Here is a 23,197-nt window from a genome sequence, read left to right as displayed (position 1 = left end):
AAAGAGGTGATGACATGGGTTCGGCGTTGGAATGAGATGAAGATAGACGTAGGTCGTTTGGATTTTTATCATAATTAGATGTGTATATTGTTCCTTTTTCTCATTAATTTTTTCGAATATTCTCAAACATTAAATTTTTGCTTTTTCCATTCATTCGAACCTGTAAATTTAATGTTGGTATTTATATCAATAAAGTTACAATTGTTCCCGATATTAATTAAAAAAATATTAATAAAAAAAAAAATTCTCCCACCCTTTGGTGTGTGTTTCTGCCAGATACGCGAAGAATTTAAAGGTCTAAATTATCGACTATGAGTAGTTTCGAGTTTTGACTCCGGTTCAACCTTCCTAATCTTTTTGTTTTCGAAATACATCTTTAATGCCTGCAAAAATTCCAAATTTTGACCCCAACTCCACAATCCTTTTTTCCTGCGGTTGAAGTTAACCGGACAATAAACGTGCTTATCAATTTCAAATGTGTTGTGATGTTATCACGTACAAACGTTTTGTCCGACTGTTGTATACGGAATAGCATTTGCTACAGTGTATGGAATTATTGTTGTAATATTATTTTTCTAATTGAAGTAAAATCAAACAATGTGATATGGCCCACATTTGCATTTTTATTAATTAGGCTTTAGTCTCACTATTAGTAGTTTATATGTGTTAAAGTAAATTCTGTGCTATCTAGAAAGATAGATTAAAGACTGGTATATCTTTATCAAACTTTGCCATGGGTTGTGATGATGAGCTAGGTTTTAACTATGAACGGATTATTCCTTCATGTCCAAAGTCACGTATTTATAATTTCATTCTGTTAATAAATTGAATATATTGAATTTGTATTTTAAGTTTAGTAGACGGAGTGTCAAGGTCAAAAAAGATGCGTGGGAAGCTAATACATTTTAGGCACAATGGAACATATCCTGTCTAATTTTTTATACATTGAGCTAGGAGCGAGTATAGAGTCGAACCCAAGGCAGTTAGATTAGACTTAACTCGCTAACCACACGAATTACAGCTAGTGGTTGGGGAGAACAATTACGAAATTTTCTGGCAAACATATCTCTTTAAATAGTCCACAATCATAGGTTGAATGTATATGTTACAGTTGGCAGTAAAACAACTTGAATTGTTTTCATCTAAAATACTTTTAGACATTTGTATGAGACATTGTAACTTGATACAGATGGCCTGTTGTTATCTAGGGATAGACATAATTGAATACTGTGTGAAATCTGCAGGTTCACGCAAGGGGGATACAAAAGAGCAGTCAATATGAGATTTTAATATTAATCTTGCAAATTATACACTTTGTCTACAATTAATATGGCGATCATTATGTAAGAATTTTTATGACACGTATCAGATTTATAGCTAAACTGTACGACGAAAGTATTGATATAGGGGAAGATGGGGACATGGGGCACAGTGGAAAATCAGCTCTCCCACTTATACTATACCCGGGATCAGGCATGTGTTTCGATGTTTACTCCGTATTTCGGTGATGTCTCCACCGAACAGACAGTATAAAATCGGCAGAAACCATCTCCATGTTTCAGACACGATGGTCTATTTAACTTCATATGATAATTTTCTTGGCCCAAGACAAATTATACATATTTATCAAAATATATCGTGTAATCTTGTTGGTTCATGATACTCTTTACAACAAAAATTCACGCCAGTGATTCCCAACCTATGTGTCGCGTTCCAAAACTGGGTCGCCTGAAAATCCTCATGGGTCGTTTATTTTTCAACCAAATCTTAGAAGTTAGAAGTGGCACTTTATAAAATATATTAACTCAATTACTCGCAGACTCGTAATAACGGGATTGAACCCCCAGCCTCTTGACCACGAAACCCGTGTAAATAATCAATGCAGAATAAATTATTGAAAAAAGACTTTATATTTTCAGGAAAAAACACTCACATCTCCCTATTCTTCGTACTCATGAAAGGAGAATACGACGCTATTTTACAATTTCCATTCCGTCAGAAGGTATGTATCGCAATAAATATAATTTAGGACCGTAAAGTCTAATATCAATTTAAAGCAAAGCGTTCGAGATTACTGAAAACAACAGAATAAACAGAATGTCACGTGTCAAATAAAATTGCTGAGTTAGTTGCGAGAGAATTTGTTGTGTATCAATGCAAATCAAAAGAAGCCTCATGAGGTCTCTTGTATTAAAAAAAGCTCCCACAAAGTCCTAAAAATAAGCTTATTATTTGATTTTTATGAAAATGCCAATGCGTACAGTGGAAATAATTTCAATAGATAATATGAATTGGTATAATTATAATACTTAGTGCCTTATTAGGCTTCCCGCTGCTTGTCAGCAGGGAACCTATTGTATTCCTGTGTTTTATTATTATTATTTATTATCATTATTATTATTTTTTTTTCTTTTTTGGTCCTACAAACTTGAAATTCACCTCAAATGTGCAGAAGTTCTCAGCTAGTATTAAAATGCAAATTTTATGCATGACTGACCACGCTTTCACGCTCCAGTGAGCAAAATGCGTTTTCATTTTTTTTTGCGTTTTCTCAAAATTGATACATGCTATTGGGTTGAAATTCATAACAATGATTATTGGACATGTTCCGGATACGATATGTCAAGGATACGCATGAGTGACCTCGGCGATACGCTCCAGTGAGCAATATAGGATTTTACATTTTCATCTTCTTCTCGAGAACGACACTACTTAGAGACTTGAAATTTACATCACATGCAGATAATAAGTCCCCGATCATAAATTGCAAATTTTATGCATGACTGACCACGCTTTCACGCTCCAGTGAGCAAAACGCGTATTCAGTTTTTTTGCGATTTCTCAAAGTTGAAACATGCTATTGGGTTAAAATTCATAACAATGATTAATGGACATGTTCCGGATACGATATGTCAAGAATACGCATGAGTGACCTCGGCGATACGCTCCAGTGAGCAATATAGGATTTTACACTTTCATCTTCTCCTCGAGAACGACACTACTTAGAGACTTGAAATTTACATCACATGCAGATAATAAGTCCCCCATCATAATTTGAAATTTTATGCATGACTGACCACGCTTTCACGCTCCAGTGAGCAAAACGCGTCTTCAGTTTTTTTTACGCGGGAAGCCTGTAAAAGCTGCAGGCAGCTCTAGTTCTTGTTGTAGGCTACTGCGTATTTATTTGGAAACAAAAAGTTTAATTACAATTAAGCTTACAAATACAGAACAAATATATATATCTCACTATTTAATTCAATATAAGATATAATTTGTTTCGCATGCCCCTTGCGTTGTAATGAGTTTGAATTCCAAATTAAAACATCTATCATAATGATTAACCGAGCGTGAAAGAGACAGCACTAAGTTCTTAATTGCAATATATATTGCAATCTGAAATATCAAATTTATTTTGTATTTTCAGGTAACGCTGATGCTCCTGGATCAGGGACCGGATCATCGGCACTTGTCGGATGTTTTCCGACCGGACCCAGCGTCAAGTTCTTTCAAGAAACTCACTTCAGATACGAATATAGCCAGTGGATGCCCCATGTTCGTTGATCACGACACTATAAATCGAAGTTCGTATGTGAAGGAAGACGCAATTTTTATCCGTGTGGTCGTGGATACCACGGATTTGGAAAAATTTTAAATGAGAGACATTGTATATTAAAGTTTTGTAAATCTGAATTTTCATTCAAAAATGCTCATATTGGAACAATATTCATGAATCAAGAATACATAAAATCTTACGAAATGTCTACACTTATTTCTATGAAATTACATTTATCAAACTATTATAAGATACGAGCGGAAAAATTATCAATGAATGTGTTAAATGAAAAACATTGTGTGTACATATGCCCTTCCAATACATTTTTAGTCGATTTGTTGAATTTTATGGTGTTTATGAACAATTTGCTCAAATATCAATTTGAATATTTTATTAGTTCTTGGAATGTCATGGAAATTACTATAAAAGAAATATTAACATGGCTTCGGTGTTGGTAATAGGATGAGAATGGGAATTCTTTAGGTTCCAACTCACTTGTCTTAGTTTTTAACCTTACAATATATAATTAGATGTGTATAAATCTTTCATAAAGTCGTTTAAATTTTTTTTTTTTTTTCATTTAAAACATGCATACATATCATTCAATATTAACTAATTAATTATTTACTAATTAATTAATTCCTAGTCGTATATAACTTTTGGAGTATTTGATTATAAACTGAAATTTTCAAAAATGAATGTGAAGTCATAAACCTGACTATGATTACGTAATTTTTCTCATCATTATGCCGTTTGAGTCCACCCAACCGAAAAAAAAATTCAATGATTTTTACATTTTGATGAATATCCAATTAGGCACAGTTTATAAATCTTTTATCTACTCTACTGCATTTTATTAATTGTCGAATTAGATTTTCGTAGTTATTTCAATTTTGAGCGCTACAACTTAAACTAATTTATCTTTCTGATTGTTGTGTACCACGCCAGGGTTAGGACATAATTTTATTCCAATTTTTCTTATTTTAGTTCTAATCTTTAGTTCGGTGACAAGCCAAGTGACTCCTGTATTATTTGTACCTGAAATTACGGTCCAACCCTAACCTGGTACACATACTACGTTCCGGTGTCCACCATCTTGGTTCACAATATACAATAGAAATGTATGACATAATCTTATTAGGTTTTATCCATACTGTCGGCAGCGCAATTAGTGTAATAACTTTAATTGAATATATATCCTGTTTTCGACAGGCTGGTTCCACTGAGTTGTATTTAGAGTTGTATTTTGATTAGGAATAAAAAAAAAAGTAATTTAGCGGTTTATGTAACGCTTTGAACATTACTCTGTTCCTGTTGTATTGAAATGATATGTCACGTGGTACAAGTCGCAGTGTTTCATGAGGTCCACAATGTTTTATATAATCGAGTCTCGAAACACTTGGTGATTTTACTCGACGTTTACCAGGGGATTCCCGTGGTGTTATAGATTTCGCTGTATCACCACAGCATATATGGTATGGCTCAAGCTGAATGAGTATGGTATGGATTATATCGTTACCGATGTCTGAAGTTTTAGGAAAGTTATACCCATTTTGTCTCCTCTGTTTATTAGGTTATATAGCGCACATAAAAATACATAGGTGTATTCATCAGAATGGATATCTGTTTTCAGCGACTCATCTGGCCAGCAGTATTTCTCGGGATATACCGTACTTTATCGACGCGTACATGTAAAATGAAGCGTAGAATGAGCGTAGAGCGTAGAATTATAGTCGCCAGGGTTATGAGTGCTAAATGGAACCGATATAGTTGGAAAGAAATGATTAGGCTTTGCGTTGGTATCAAATGTCTGTACTGTTTGACAATGCGATCTAAACGAAAATTTCGTCGGATAAATTGCCGCCAACCGGCTGCGTGTGTACCTAGCATACGTACAGTATATCGACTATAAAAACCACCTTAATACTCTATATCTAATCTAATTCATTCCTTACAATCTCGCGGCCATTATCTTATTATTTTAATATTATTATCTGTATTTTTCAAATACATTCGTAATTATTGATGATTAATTAACTATAAATTACCTTACAAATGCTTGAGGTACGGTTATAATGGCGAGTCAAAATGTTGATTTAAAATATCTTTAGAAAAATAGAATTTTAATATTATTTAAAAAAAGTTTATTTATAAATTTAAAAAAAAGTAATTTCTGATTTTGTTTATATGAATTCAAGCAAAGCGCTTTTCAATTTTTTTTATAATTTGCCTTTTCGGAACTCTTCATTTGTCCGTCACTACGCATAAAATGTAATAATACCTTCCAATCTTTTAGGATCTTCAGCTCAGAGGCGTAACCTGAGATTTGGCTTGGAAGTCCGCCCCAACCCAAATATAAGCAATTCCCATACATACAAATTCTTCGTAAACTGAACTTCATAGACCTACATTTTCCGGCCACCAGTCGAACCCGATAGCTGTTACGGTCTAACTTGGCATTCAGAAATTTCAGACGACCCATTCAGAATTTCCGGCCATGCTTCTGCCTTAGCTGGTGTTATGTGCAATTCCAGCTTCCAACTTTATAATATGTGCATAAATAAATATTATTAATAAATGACGTTTGAATATAAGTAATACTACAATAAATACAATAATTCCTCTTCAAAAGCGTCAAAATTTCTTCTAGAAGTGAAAATATTTCCTGGTTTGGAAACGTGGCTCCAAATTATTATTCTATCTAAAGTCACAATAAAGAATATGTCATATAAGATCAACTTTTGTGAATTTATAAGTATTTGCATTTAATATAGTTGTTTACTTTATAGCCCATAGTTGTTTACTTTATTTATTCAAGTTTGAGGTGTTAAAGTTATATTTTTTATTTCCAAATTATTCATGGCTGCCTGCATGGACCTTGCGTAAAGAACACCATAAAATATTTTCAAGCGAAATTTTGACCATTTTGACGCCAAAGTCTGATAAAAGTTCGTCATTTTTATAATAAGGAAGGGATTGCGCGAGGCGTGGTGTATCTTATTGTAATTTGCAATCAATGCAATTTTTATTAGGATTTGTTAGTTCTTTCCGAATAAGACTCTGCCATTGATAATTGAGAAACACTGAATATAAGTTGTGAGTTAAAGAAATCAATAGCGAAATTGTAGGTTAAAATTTTAAAACTTTCATTTTGGTGGAATATGATATTCTGTGCTTTTCCGCAGTATTCCTCTTTTTAAAATTTACTTTTAAAAAATTCTACGAAATACTGATATATATATATATATATATAGATGTATCACGTGTTAGTTATTTGAGGACAAGAGAAAAAAAACAGGAAATAGTAGTTTACCTGAAAAATCAACGATTTATATTACAACATGGCTGCGTCGTATTTGGTATATTCGGTGTTTATTGATATTTTGCCCAAAAATGATTGATGTTTATATTTCTTAATGTATTTTATTATTCTTATTTAAACTTGACTTCAGTCGATTTTCTGACGATATTCCATTTGGAAGTGTTATAATGCGTCCCAAATTGTACACGGGCATGTAAGAATTCGTAACAGTAAGGAAAAAGTAACGTGGATCGAAAGCATCTAAGATTATAGGCGAGTTTAGTAAAAAGATTGTTTGAGTGAATATTGTATCTATCTATCCATATCTGAATACCTAATCTACAGATACTAAACCTGTAACAGATAGTGGATCAATATATATCTGTTTTTGGCAACCACTAAAATATGTCTATATATGATATATAGCGGGGACATTTTTATATCAGTGGGGCTCACTTTTATGTGGATGTTTTTTCCGAAGATCGAGTGATATTTATTAGAAAAGAATTTCATAATAATCCCTCAAGATAGACAAGGCAACACTTCGGTTAATTACGAATGTCTGTTCTAGTCTATTTAGTATAAAATACGAGTAGCAATCTTCTCATACACAATCCCCTATTATCCGGCTAGAACAGAATTGTGAGACAGATGGGCAGCGGGCCGGCCCGTCAAGCCATTTAGTCTAGCCTTACTCAACACTCAGATTTTCCCCCATCAAGCACAAAAAATTGTAATCCGACAGGTTATGTTTGAAAAGGCGCTCACATGAATAAAATACACAATGATCTTCTACTCTGAACTTTTTGCTGTTTTTGATAGTTTACGAGCACTCATTTAGATGACACTCGGTAAGTTATATTAAGTTATAACAAGAATTTTGGCGAATTTGGTCAGGCTAGATATTTACCATATCAACGTTGCCATGTACTTCAGTATTGTTTTTGACTGATTAATCTAATTACGAGTAAAGTTTTCGATTTAGCAAAGGCTGTACGTATAACAAGCCGTGTTATAATATATAGTTCTGTTTAAAAAGTCAGATGGCGAGGCAAATGAGTAATGTACCACACAGCTGACGACAATTTTAGTGGATTTATGTAAAGCGTGTCACGTAACTTGAGTGTTGATGCACGTAAATGTACAGATTACATTTTCTGAAATGGGGAACTGTTTTAGTGATTTCGACACACAGGAGATTCTGTTCTTGAGATTTTGATTCCACTATTTCTTAAAACAAGAGAGCAATGCTCAAGTATATGAACACGCAGAACAATTCCCCAAAAATCATATGCGGTGACCAACGACTAACATACCGGCGGTGACTTACCAGTACCTGTATTGGGGTACCGTGACGGTACAGGGACTGTCATAGATATTTTAGGTCCTGTGACAATTGAAACATCAGTTGAAATATCTCGTGATATGAGTCAATTATGTACCGTATTATCGGATCAGGTACCGAACCCCAGTCAAACATTTCACATAAAAACGTTACTAAATAACATGCGTCAACTTAACACCAGCCGAATGGGGGTACAATTTTTGGTACAGTGACTGTCATAGCCGTTTAGGGCTGATGGACAATTCGACTACACGGACAACTCACCAGGCCTAGGGTGGTGTAGCCAGTCTGCGGACAATTTCATTCAAACCGCTATAAAACAAAAACCAATATATCTAACCCGTTAATTTTTTCACCGTGGGTTGGCGGCATTTATTCTACACGCTAAACCTCGTATTAACTTTCTACGACAAAGGGTTAAAGCTATACAAATCCCCAAAGTACGGCACTCGAAAGACGTATTTGCGACCGAACGACCAGTGTGCGACCACGGATTTCAAGCCTTGATCATCGTTTCTGCTGCGTCGAGACTATCGCATACGCAGCCATACAGCAATCAAACAGACAAAACACGGTGGTCGCAAATTGGTTGACAATTGTTGGTCTTGTGACAGCGTGAAAACATTGGGCTTCTAATTGCATTTCTGACCGTCATATATTTCAAGAACACGGTTATTTCGAACAAAACTCGTTAAATTATAAACAAAGCACACCATCACAGCAATCAAACAGACGAAAACACGGTGGCCGCAAATTGGTTGACAAAGATATTATCGACGTATTGGAAATGCACACCCCCTATTCCCCCTCCTTCAAATGTAGAAACGCGAAACTTTCAAATATGGTTAAAAGAAACACAACTCTACCTACCTGCCAAGTTTCATCTTTTTATTTCTCATATTTGTATGGATTTTCAAGCTTTTGACAGCTACGAGTTAGTTCAGTGTCACCGCGCTGTGTTACGGTACCAGAACTTCTCTATCTTTAGAAGGTCCTGTCTTGTGACAGCGTGAATTGAAATTGCAAGATGGTCCGTTGGACACAAAATGGCGTCCGATATCCCAAGAACGTTTAATGACGTCATAGCAAACAAAAACAAATCTTACAGAGCTAACAGAAATATTTGAAATAAATAAAAGTAATAGCCTTCTGGAGAAAAATTTCATCTTCAACCACTGAAAATTTCAAAGCAATTAGTCTAGTAATCAAAGAGAAAAGCGACTTTTTAAAAACGTGTCAAAGAACAAGAACAAGAACAACAACAACAACAACAACAACAACAACAATATAATATTGAAACGATCGTTATGTCCACTACGTGTCCAAAAAGTAACGTTATATTTTGTATGCAACGAAGGGAGTGTAGTCGAACTGGGTATACTATATTTAGTTGGTTGTTTTCCCCTGACTTCTAGTATGTACTCTATTTGCTGTGGTATGTAACAAAAACAATTTTGTATACAAACGATATGTTCTACTCCTCTCTCGAATTTAGGATTTTCCAGAACTATTTTTATTATGCCTTGTCGCTATTACGTAATTATATCCCAACTTCTCTTCGTAAGCGCGTTAACTATGTGCTTTGTCGCCATTTTGTATGTCGTAACCTAACTGTAAGTTTGAAATATAAATATAAACATTACCTAAGGAATGAATCATAATCAGAAGTTGTTAAATGCTATAACTTATTGAAGTAACTTCCAAATACGTGAATCACATGAATCACCCGCATGACTATTCTGGCAAAGCAAGTAAAAGATTACTTAAGATTAAACCAATCAAGCGTGACAGACAGCAAAATTATATCTCAGTTGGCAAACGAGGGTATTTCTGACCATTATCGGTAATGATTTTTCAAAAATGTTGGATAGAATTATAGAATTCCATGCGGTCCAGGTATTGTCCATTATAAATAAGCTCTCTAGGCTCTGCCCAAACCGAACAAATGGAGAATATTCAAAAATCTTGTACCCCCGTATGCATAGGGGACTTCATGTACAGAGAATAATCGACTAAAATAACCTAAATATATAGGAGTGAGTGGGTAATAAGTATTTGCCTTTTGAAAATAAACTGCACGAGACTTAAGTAAGGCGAACGACCAATATGCATTTAAAAACCCATTAACTAACTATGCATTAGGGCAGAGGTTCTCAAAGTGCTCCGTACGGAGCCCAAGGGCTCCGCGAGAGAAACCCAGGGGCTCCGCGAGCTATACGATTACTCTTCAAAATACTGACTCAAAATTTTGTAACTGTTCAAAGAAGCAATAACAGCTTTGATAAAATCTGACAACAATATAGCCTCGAAATATGGTAAAGGGGCGGAATTAAAAAATGACATTATTTATGAGCAGTAGCGCAGCCAGGATTCTTAAGAGGGAGGTGGTTCAAAATTGGAATCGGAAATTTCCGCGCAACATTCTTCGCGATTAAAAAAACGGATAACGAGATTTCTGTTGCGTAAAATATTCAATCCATGACCGATGGAGCATTTGACGTGTCTCGTCGTTATAATGTAGTTGTGCTCATCGTTACTCACGTTTGATTCGAGATTACTATTAGGATTACTAAAGTGTAAGAATACTATTCTAAAATAACATAAAATATGTGATAAACTGCCAATTATAAATAAATTGGGGTCGTATATTTGCGATCTTGGGATTTGTCAAACTTGATTTGTTCTTTCGCACTTGAGATTATTTTTAAGCAAGATATCGCCGTTTAAAAAATCACAATGTCTGGGCAAAATACGAACAATTGCAAATTATTTTATTGCATTCAGCTCCGTCGGTAGTTTCAGAATGCGCGGTTATCCTGCCATCCGGTACAAATATTTTTGTGATCTTACTTGTTTTCAATTTTGTTATGCTTTGCCGAGATGGCTAACAAAAAACGATTTGATTGGTTGATTGATGAAAAATAAAGGTAAATCGCGCGCACAATTGACTGTGTTTCGATTTCGCAGTTACTACGATGAAAACCTAACATAACACCAAATTTTGTGATTTACAATGTCTATAGAAGCGTTTTCAATCTGAGGTGAGTCTGCTGAAACCAAAGTGTGATCTTCCATTTTAAGTTTCAGTTTTAATATTTTAGAATGCCGTTTTTCAATCAAGAAATTTGAGTTGTGGATTTATCTCTTTATTGATTATTATTTTTAGCATTTTGTCGCCGATGACTATAATATGGTAACATGTTTTTCACATTGAACTCATAATTCCCCACGAGAACAAAAAAGCAATTAACGTCGTCATTGTGTAACAATACATGTATATGCCGAGTGAAATTTTTGATTTAGGGAGAATAAACAGCGGCGTAAAGATGTTTAAAACACGCCATGCTGACGGAAAAAATCGGCGATTGTAACAAAATGAAATAGCGCACGTTACTAACGGCATTTTAATTTAAGTCTTCCAAAAATGTCAAAAAAGAAAAGATTCGATCCCTAATTTATTAATATGTCCGTCAAGTGTCAAATTTACAGCTTTAGTATAAAATTTAGATTTATGTTAACCCTATTAAAAAGGTTCAGCATTTAAAATAAATAAAGTACTTTTAACTTGCTCGGGTATATTAATCTGAGGTAACAATTTTAAAATTTATTTTGGGGCTCCGCGAATATTATTCAACCTTCCAAGGGCTCCGCAACACCAAAAGTTTGAGAACCCCTGCCATATAGAACAGTGGTTTCCGCCTATATTCTCCTGTAGCTTATACTTTCAGGTTAAAATGGAATCTTAAGCCCATAAAACCTTTGATCAAAATTTCAAATTTTTATTATTATAATAGAAACAATACAGTGAAAGTCTCAATGACCAATTTAATTCTTGTGTATATTTATCAGCATGTCAGGTTCAACTTCCAGATCCTATATCAGCCAGCCATACATTTTTGTGGGACCTACTGTAGGCTTACTGAAAGCCCAAGCTTATTTCAATAGTCCTTTAAGATCACTGAATTTTAGAGTGGGGCTTGCAACTTCATAGTCGTATTTCACCAATGTATTTTTCAGAATAAATATGAGCTTAGAAGCAATACACAATTATTGCTAGTCCCTTAGCCATTTACCAGACCCCCGAAGGTTCGGCCAATATCGGTCATATCACAACGCAAATTGTGAAATTTGTACTCATAGTCAACAATGTAATTCTCTGTAAATATTCCAGTCATGAATAATGTACCAGAAAGTACCAGTCACATCCCGAAAAAAAAAATTGAGTTGATTGAAATATTCAATATAAATTATTGCACAATAAATGAAACAATGCCATTTATCTTTGGTTTGTTGAGGGCATAATTACTTTTAAATACTGTAATTATAATTTGGAATTCCGAATTAAAATTTGGACCGACCAGTTTATCCAAAGTCAAATTATTCTAGTGACAGATAATGATGGCAAGCGATTTAGGTATATATTTCAAATCGCGATTGCGCAATAGTAAAGTCTCGAAACGAGTTAAATGCGAAAAACGCTTACGGTACATACTCGATATGTGTTTATTTAAAACGAGCTATTAGGTCAACAAAGGATTTGAATCGCACAATGTAAATAAAAACCGTTCACTCCGCAGTGCGAGCGAGGAAGAATTTACGACACTTGTAAAATAATACCTATACTGCCTAGCAATAATAGACTGTAATTGTATTCGGCTATTTCTCCTTTGGTGTTCGGTTCAGCTTGTGCTAAGGTTTTTTTTTTCAAATATAAACTAGCAATATACCACTGGTGAGTGGTATACGATCACGATTGTGCTTATTATTTATTAGGTAATATTGAGCATTATACAACTATATACGATTTATAATGATAACTAATTAATCCATTTGGATATTCTGTACAAAGTCTCCATCAAAAAACAGCCCCGCCAGGGTTAGGAATGCAGATTGCACTGGTAATTCAAATTACCAAATCATTTCTGACCCTAACTGGATAAGTACTTATTTTCTATTTAAAAACGTGGCGAGGGTATTTTTTAAAGCTCACGTTAGCTATTCAATTTATTTATGAGCCTTTGTCTGTTGTCAATTGTGTCTGTTTTAATTTTGTATGTATAAATAATGAATAAAAATTCCACAAATTCGTCATTGCGTGAATACTCAGTGTTGCTTAGAGTTAAAATACTGATTAAGCATTTCCAGGTCGACAATAATATTTCCCTTTAAAATATGGAAAAAATTTCATAGAATACATCATAAGCTTTATCTGGTTTGGTTTTTCTAAATTAATAAAACGGTGTTGACGTGTTTTATGCAAACTTAGGAATTGAAAAATGACAAGGACAGAAAGAGACCATTAACACCATAAGTCCGAGATTCCTCACGTTTATCGTTTCTGTCTGTCATCGAGAGCCGTAGGTTTTAAATTATCTTTTATTAAAGTACGGATAAACAAAAAGTTACGAGCAGGGATGTTGAGTCGGGTAAAATATACTATTGCTCCGACTCCGGTTTATGAAAATTTCGACTCCAACTCCAACCCGAAAAAGAAAATTTAAATTTAATAATTTAATAATTTTTAATGAAATTGTTACAAAAATTGCATTTTTTATGTTGTCGTTATTTCCCAGACTTAATGAGGGTATGTGCATATCGTATTTTGCCTTGTGCATATACAGTACTGTTTATTCCTAGTTTAAAAACACGCAACTTGCACTGCATGAAACTGGTTTAATTGAACGAAATTTTGGTATTTTATCAAAGTCACTCAACATCCGACGCGACTGGCTACTCGAGACTGTGCGATCGAACGATCGATCGCGATCGGGGTGTTGTATACATACTTCTGAGATATGGGACAGTGATTCGTCATTATATCGTCTTCATTATCCCCTGGGAAAATGTGAATTGGAATCGAAGTACGAGTTTGGTATGTTTTGAAAATAGTTGTTGGTATTAAATTTAAATTTTCTTATTCGGGTTGGAGTTGGAGTCGAAATTTTCATAAACCGGAGTCGGAGCAATAGTATATTTTACCCGACTCAACATCCCTGCTCGTAACTTTTTGTTTATCCGTACTTTAATAAAAGATAATTTAAAACCTACGGCTCTCGATGACAGACAGAAACGATAAACGTGAGGAATCTCGGACTTATGGTGTTAATGTTCTCTTTCTGTCCTTGTCATTTTTCAATTCCTAAGTTTGCATAAAACACGTCAACACCGTTTTATTAATTTAGAAAAACCAAACCAAATAAAGCTTATGATGTATTCTATGAAATTTTTTCCATATTTTAAAGGGAAATATTATTGTCGACCTGGAAATGCTTAATCAGTATTTTAACTCTAAGCAACACTGAGTATTCACGCAATGACGAATTTGTGGAATTTTTATTCATTATTTATACATACAAAATTAAAACAGACACAATTGACAACAGACAAAGGCTCATAAATAAATTGAATAGCTAACGTGAGCTTTAAAAAATACCCTCGACACGTTTTTAAATAGAAAATAAGTACTTATCCAGTTAGGGTCAGAAATGATTTGGTAATTTGAATTACCAGTGCAATCTGCATTCCTAACCCTGGCGGGGCTGATTTTTGATGGAGACTTTGTACAGAATATCCAAATGGATTAATTAGTTATCATTATAAATCGTATATAGTTGTATAATGCTCAATATTACCTAATAAATAATAAGCACAATCGTGATCGTATACTACTCACCAGCGGTATATCGCTAGTTTATATTTGAAAAAAAAAACCTTAGCACAAGCTGAACCGAACACCAAAGGAGAAATAGCCGAATACAATTACAGTCTATTCTTGCTAGGCAGTATAGGTATTATTTTACAAGTGTCGTAAATTCTTCCTCGCTCGCACTGCGGAGTGAACGGTTTTTATTTACATTGTGCGATTCAAATCCTTTGTTGACCTAATAGCTCGTTTTAAATAAACACATATCGAGTATGTACCGTAAGCGTTTTTCGCATTTAACTCGTTTCGAGACTTTACTATTGCGCAATCGCGATTTGAAATATATACCTAAATCGCTTGCCATCATTATCTGTCACTAGAATAATTTGACTTTGGATAAACTGGTCGGTCCAAATTCTAATTCGGAATTCCAAATTATAATTACAGTATTTAAAAGTAATTATGCCCTCAACAAACCAAAGATAAATGGCATTGTTTCATTTATTGTGCAATAATTTATATTGAATATTTCAATCAACTCAATTTTTTTTTTCGGGATGTGACTGGTACTTTCTGGTACATTATTCATGACTGGAATATTTACAGAGAATTACATTGTTGACTATGAGTACAAATTTCACAATTTGCGTTGTGATATGACCGATATTGGCCGAACCTTCGGGGGTCTGGTAAATGGCTAAGGGACTAGCAATAATTGTGTATTGCTTCTAAGCTCATATTTATTCTGAAAAATACATTGGTGAAATACGACTATGAAGTTGCAAGCCTCACTATAAAATTCAGTGATCTTAAAGGACTATTGAAATAAGCTTAGGCTTTCAGTAAGCCTACAGTAGGTCCCACAAAAATGTATGGCTGGCTGATATAGGATCTGGAAGTTGAACCTGACATGCTGATAAATATACACAAGAATTAAATTGGTCATTGAGACTTTCACTGTATTGTTTCTATTATAATAATAAAAATTTGAAATTTTGATCAAAGGTTTTATGGGCTTAAGATTCCATTTTAACCTGAAAGTATAAGCTACAGGAGAATATAGGCGGAAACCACTGTTCTATATGGCATCAGTTCATTGTACTCAAATAAGAAGTAAATTCATTTGATACCTAGGCACAATTGTACTGATATTAAATATTGACTCAGGTTACAACATCCGTTGGGTCATCATATAGTAATTCATTTTATATATATGTGTGGCAATAAAAATAAAATGCAATGTACGGAGGTGTCGACATCAGTGGCAAGGTTTGGACAATCTCCATAGAAGGCTAAAAATCAAATTCAATCTAACCATAACACTTGAAAAGTATTTAATTTAAGATTTTGCGCATCCATCCCACGGAAGGGGAGGGATCCCTTAAGACGAAAAAACATTTATTGCGACATGCGCCTCGTTTTTGTCCAGTCGTTCGAATTGTATAAACTTGGATTGTACTCTCATTACAAAATAAATAAAAATTTTCATTAGCACATCAGAAATAGACAATCCATGTAAAACTCGTTGTTATACTCATTTTTTCACGTATAACACCACGTCTAAGGGCTATTATCGTCCTTTGAGAGTTCAAGTTAGATTTGTTTTCACCAAATTAAAAATCGACTGAGCTTATATGAAATTTTATTCAACTGTTAAATCAAATAGAGGCAATTTACTAAAAAATTGAATCTGAGCTTAAATCAGATGGGTGTAAAATTTTAGTGCGCACTCGCATTCTGGACTGTTCCAATTTACTAAAATAAAGGGCGCTTTCGTAGTATATGAATCACGATGGCGTACACCTAAACGTAGTATGTGTACCACGCCAGGGTTAGGACATAATTTTATTCCAATTTTTCTTATTTTAGTTCTAATCTTTAGTTCGGTGACAAGCCAAGTGACTCCTGTATTATTTGTACCTGAAATTACGGTCCAACCCTAACCTGGTACACATACTACGTTCCGGTGTCCACCATCTTGGTTCACAATATACAATAGAAATGTATGACATAATCTTATTAGGTTTTATACTGTCGGCAGCGCAATTAGTGTAATAACTTTAATTGAATATATATCCTGTTTTCGACAGGCTGGTTCCACTGACATGCGGATCGAGTTGTATTTTGATTAGGAATCAAAAAAAGTAATTTAGTGGTTTATGTAACGCTTTGAACATTACTCTGTTCCTGTTGTATTGAAATGATATGTTACGTGGTACAAGTCGCAGTTTCATGTCGAATAAGGAGTTCCACAATGTAATGTTAGGTTATAATTGTACATTGCACCCAGTGCAAAAAAAGTGTTGTGCTTGATATTTGCTTTTATATAAAGCGAAGCTTGTATTCCCTGCTAATTTTATATTATCGAGTCTCGGAACACTTGGTGATTTTACTCGACGTTTACCAGGGGATTCCCCGTGGAATAGTCGCTCTGTATTACCACAGCATTCGGTTGCGTTCAATTTGCCCGAAGTATCGTTCAAGCTGAATAAGTATGGTATGGATTATATCGTTACAGATGTCTGCAGTTTTAGGAAGGTTATACCCACTTTGTCTCCTCTGTTTATTAGGTTATATAGCACACATAAAAATACATAGGTGTATTCATCAGAATGAATGTCTGTTTTCAGCGCCTCATCTGGCCCGCGGTATCTTCTCGCGATACATGTATAATCAAGCGTAGAATGACGTAGAGCGGAGAATTATAGTCGCCGGGGTTGTGAGTGCTAAATGGAACTGATGTTGTGGGAAAGAAAATGATTAGGCTTTGCGTTGGTATCGAAAGTCCATACTGTTTGACAATGCGATCTAAACGGAAATATCGTTGGATAAATTGCGCTAACCGGCTGCGTGTGTACCTAGCATACGTACAGTACATCGACTATACAAACCACCTTAATACTCTATGTCTAATCTAATTCATTCCTCACAATCTCGCGACCGTTATCCGATTTTTTTTAATATTATTATCTGTATTTTTCAAATATATTGGTAATTATTGATTAACTGTAAATTACCTTACAAGTGCTTGAGGTACGGTTATAATAGCGAGTCAAAATGTTGAATTAAAATATCTTCAGAAAAATAGAATTTTAATATTATTTAAAAAAAAGTTTATTTATAAATTTGAAAAAAAAAGTAATATCTGATTTTGTTTATATGAATTCAAGCAAAGCGCTTTTCAATTTTTTTTTATAATTTGCCTTTTCGGAACTCTTCATTTGTCCGTCACTACGGATAAAATGTACTTATACCTTCCAATCTTTTAGGATCTTCAGCTCAGAGGCGTAACCTGAGATTTGGCTTGGAAGTCCGCCCCAACCCAAATATAAGCAATTCCCATACATACAAATTCTTCGTAAACTGAACTTCATAGACCTACATTTTCCGGCCACCAGTCGAACCCGATAGCTGTTACGGTCTAACTTGGCATTCAGAAATTTCAGACGACCCATTCAGAATTTCCGGCCATGCTTCTGCCTTAGCTGGTGTTATGTGCAATTCGAGCTTCCAACTTTATAATATGTGCATAAATAAATATTATTAATAAATGACGTTTGAATATAAGTAATACTACAATAAATACAATAATTCCTCTTCAAAAGCGTCAAAATTTCTTCTAGAAGTGAGAATATTTCCTGGTTTGGAAATGTGGCTCCAAATTATTATTCTATCTAAAGTCACAATAAAGAATATGTCATATAAGATCAAATTTTGTAAATTTATAAGTATTCACATTTAATACACTTTACTTTATAGTCCATAGTTGTTTACTTTATTTATTCGAGTTTGAGGTGTTTAAAGTTATATTTTTTATTTCCAAATTATTCATGGCTGCCTGCATGGACCTTGCGTAAAGAACACCATAAAATATTTTCAAGCGAAATTTTGACCATTTTGACGCCAAAGTCTGATAAAAGTTCCTTATTTTTATAATAAGGAAGAGATTGCGCGGGGCGTGGTTTACCTTTTTGTAATTTGCCATCAATGCAATTTTTATTAGGATTTGTTAGTTCTTTCCGAATAGGAATCTGCCATTGATAAATGAGAAACACTGAATATAAGTTGTGAGTTAAAGAAATCAATCGCGAAATTGTAGGTTAAAATTTTAAAACTTTCATTTTGGTGGAATATGATATTCTGTGCTTTTCCGTAGTATTCCTCTTTTTAAAATTTACTTTTAAAAAATCTACGAAATACTGATATATATATATATATATATATATATATATAGATGTATCACGTGTTAGTTATTTGAGGACAAGAGAAAAAAAACAGGAAATAGTAGTTTACCTGAAAAATCAACGATTTATATTACAACATGGCTGCGTCGTGTTTGGTATATTCGGTGTTTATTGATATTTTGCCCAAAAATGATTGATGTTTATATTTCTTAATGCATTTTATTATTCTTATTTAAACTTGACTTCAGTCGATTTTCTGACGATATTCCATTTGGAAGTGTTATAATGCGTCCCAAATTGTACACGGCCATGTAAGAATTCGTAACAGTAAGGAAAAAGTAATGTGGATCGAATGCATCTAAGATTATAGGCGAGTTTAGTAAAAAGATTGTTTGAGTGAATACTGTATCTGAATATTGTATCTATCTATCCATATCTGAATACCTAATCTACAGATACTAAACCTGTAACAGATAGTGGATCAATATATATCTGTTTTTGGCAACCACTAAAATATGTCTATATATGATATATAGCGGGGACATTTTTATAGCAGTGGGGCTCACTTTTATGTGGATGTTTTTTCCGATGATCGAGTGATATTTATTAGAAAAGAATTTCATAATAATCCCTCAAGATAGACAAGGCAACACTTCGGTTAATTACGAATGTCTGTTCTAGTCTATTTAGTATAAAATACGAGTAGCAATCTTCTCATACACAATCCCCTATTATCCGGCTAGAACAGAATTATGAGACAGATGGGCGGCGGGCCGGCCCGTCAAGCCATTTAGTGTAGCCTTACTCAACACTCAGATTTTTCCCCATCAAGCACAAAAAATTGTAATCCGACAGGTTATGTTTGAAAAGGCGCTCACATGAATAAAATACACAATGATCTTCTACTCTGAACTTTTTGCTGTTTTTGATAGTTTACGGGCACACATTTATATGACACTCTGTAAGTTATATTTTATATTAAGTGATAACAAGAGTTTCGGCGAATTTGGTCGTGCTAGATATTTACCATATATACGTTGCCATGTACTTCAGTATTGTTTTTGACTGATTAATCTAATTACGAGTAAAGTTTTCGATTTAGCAAAGGCTGTACGTATAACAAGTCGTGTTATAATATATAGATCTGTTTAAAAAGTCAGATGGCCGAGGCAAATGAGTAATGTACCACACAGCTGACGACAATTTTAGTGGATTTATGTAAAGCGTGTCACGTAACTTGAGTGTTGATGCACGTAAATGTACAGATTACATTTTCTGAAATGGGGAACTGTTTTAGTGATTTCGACACACAAGAGATCCTGTTCTTGAAATTTTGATTCCACTATTTCTTAAAAAAAGTAACGTTATATTTTGTATGCAACGATGGGAGTGTAGTCGAACTGGTTATACTATATTTAGTTGCTTGTTTTCCCCTGACTTCTAGTATGTACTCTATTTGCTGTGGTATGTAACAAAAAACAATTTTGTATACAAACGATATGTTCTACTCCTCTCTCGAATTTAGGATTTTCCAGAACTATTTTTATTATGCCTTGTCACTATTACGTAATTATATCCCAACTTCTCTTGGTGTCGCAATACGTGTTCGTAAGCGCGGTAACTAAGTGCTTTGTCGCCATTTTGTATGTCGTAACTTAACTGAAAAGTTTGAAATCTAAATATAAACATTACCTAAGGAATGAATCATAATCAGAAGTTGGTAAATGCTATAACTTTATTATTGAAGCAACTTCCAAATACGTGAATCACATGAATCACCCGCATGACTATTCTGGCAAAGCAAGTAAAGTATTACTTAAGATTAAACCAATCAAGCGTGACAGACAGCAAAATTATATCTCAGTTGACAAACGATGGTATTTCTGACTCTTATCGATAATGATTTTCGAACAGTTGGATAGAATTATATAATTCCATGCGGTCCAGGTATTGTCCATTATAAATAAGCTCTCTAGGCTCTGCCCAAACCGAACAAATGGACAATATATTAAAAAATCTTGTACCCCCGTATGCATAGGGGACTTCATGTACAGAGAATATTCGACTAAAATAACCTAAATATATAGGAGTGAGTGAGTAATAAGTATTTGCCTTTTGAAAATAAACTGCACGAGCCCTAAGTAAGACGAACGACCAATATGCATTTAAAAACCCATTAACTAACTATGTATTAGGGTATGCCTATATGCCTTGTCTATAGCCTATTCGCAAAAAAGAATCAAAAATATATAGGGTGTCCATAAACTTATAGTCTTAACATTTGTTTTAAAAACAAAAAGAATTTATCGTTACCATATATTGTTTGGGCCCTCACAGATGTAATAAATGAAGTAAAAATATGTAAGCAATTATTGTTTAAAAAAGCTACAAACCTGGTTAGGATATATTGAGAACTGAGATTTGAATGAATAAGGGTAATTCCAGCATGAATAAAAGCTACGTTTTTGGGAAACTATACATGTACATATTTGTCTAAACCAGTTTCAGTATTAACAATGCCCATCAGTAATATGAATACCACCAACAAACACAGTTTCATGTTAGTGCTAAACCTATTCAACGTCTGTGTCCGGGTATTTTGCTGACGGCAATGTTTACCAGTAAAACGAATACCACCCTCATAGTTTATATTTCATAATATTACTAACGATATCCTCCTATATATACAAAAATAGGCTTCGGTTTGTTCTTAGCCTGCCCGGTTGTACTGGAATAAGTAAAAAAATCTTGACACAAAAAGCAGTGAAAAAAAACAAATTTTTTGTAAATTTTGTAACACACGCGGTCGCTCTTGCTCCAAAACGTTTTCCGTGCTACCTGATATCTAATTGTTCCTCTTCAGTCCAGGCAGTGAGTCTCTTTTCGTGTTGATGCTAATTCCTAGAAGAAGTATGCCCGCATGCCTGTTAGTAGCAGAACTTTCCTTATTGTTGTTAACCAAAACCAATAGATTTTAAATTTTCAGTGCTTAAATATGAAAAAATACTAGAATATTACTTATATTTAGATCAGCGTTTCTCGAACTGTGTGCCGCGGCACACTAGTGTGCCGTGAGAGATTCCCCGGTGTGCCGCGGAGCGTTTTGGAATTTTAGAATATTGGCTATTCGTATTACACATTGGTGTGTATGTAACGAGCAAACTTGAGACTTCTGCGCAGTGTGCACAATATGAATTTTGAACAATTGAATTTTTCTTGTTGTAGTAAGGGTGATTGTTACGTCATAATTGTATTTGTTATACTGTATTTGTAAATAGGACGTCCACTTTCTACCAAGTTTTGACTTGCGCGCTCACTTACGACGAGTTTTGGCTATCTGCTTACAAATTCTATTCAATCATCGGTGCAAAAATCATCAAAAAAATTTAGCCATTTGCATCTCTATGGCTCTGTGAACAAGGATTTTCTGCTTTGACTGAAATTAAAAGCAAAAAAATATGGAGCGACGGAATTTCGATTGTTTCTCAATACAGGCACAGACATTAAAATTTGCAGAATAAATTTGTTTGAAGCTAACTTTAGTTTTTACAAGTGTGCCGCGAATTTTTTTTTCGTTTTCGTAGTGCGCCACGAGCAAAAAAAAATTTTGAGAACCACTGATTTAGATGATGCAAAATTGCTGTCTCTAAATTTGAGCGTTGCCTTCTTGTTATGGAGTGAGACTTTTTTTCCTAGACTTAAGGCCTTATTTTCGTTGTGCGATGTATTTTAAATCTAATCAATTGAACTCGCAAAACCTAGACTACGTCGAAATGATTTGTAATATATGGCCTGAATATTAATCATTGTTGTCGTCATTAATGATGTTGCGATAGTTGTATATGGTATATTATGTTGCTTAGAACATAATGGCGAAAACTTTAGCCATTCAAGAATAGACAAATTCAATCAATATGTTTCGAAAAACACGCGAGAGAAACCCTTCTGCGGAAGATCTAATTTTGTACGTAGGCGATATCGCATCTGGTTTCCATCTTTGTCTCGTGATTGTCCACTCATTGTATTGGCCATTGTACACACCCTTGTTACACCCATTTTCCATCTCTTGTATTTACAGTCAAGTTACAGCGTGGAACTAGTCAATTCAGTCAATTCAGTTCGTTTTTGTTTGTTATGTTGTGAGCAATATGGCGCGGTATTTTGTTTT

At 34.3% G+C, this 23,197-nt stretch overlaps 1 protein-coding gene and 2 long non-coding RNA genes across 3 annotated transcripts in view; 1 reads left to right on the top strand and 2 right to left on the bottom strand.

Annotated features, from left to right (window-relative positions):
• LOC120334922 (uncharacterized) overlaps nucleotides 1-23,197 on the bottom strand; it is a 105,826-nt gene that overhangs the window by 31,309 nt on the left and 51,320 nt on the right. The gene's annotated exons all lie outside the window — the stretch shown is intronic.
• Nucleotides 1-23,197, bottom strand: part of LOC120334917 (uncharacterized) — an 82,664-nt gene that overhangs the window by 40,164 nt on the left and 19,303 nt on the right. The gene's annotated exons all lie outside the window — the stretch shown is intronic.
• LOC144422526 (TNF receptor-associated factor 3-like) lies at nucleotides 1,839-4,102 on the top strand. Its single transcript, XM_078112327.1, has 2 exons — nucleotides 1,839-2,002; nucleotides 3,428-4,102. Exons 1-2 carry the CDS (start codon nucleotides 1,880-1,882, stop codon nucleotides 3,653-3,655), a joined length of 351 nt encoding a protein of 116 aa, XP_077968453.1. The 5' UTR covers nucleotides 1,839-1,879; the 3' UTR covers nucleotides 3,656-4,102.

The sequence above is a fragment of the Styela clava genome, chromosome 1 (genome assembly GCF_964204865.1).
Source record: "Styela clava chromosome 1, kaStyClav1.hap1.2, whole genome shotgun sequence".
Lineage (NCBI taxonomy): Eukaryota > Metazoa > Chordata > Ascidiacea > Stolidobranchia > Styelidae > Styela > Styela clava.
Note: the sequence above shows the minus strand (reverse complement) of the source record. Positions and strands in the feature narration are given on the sequence as shown.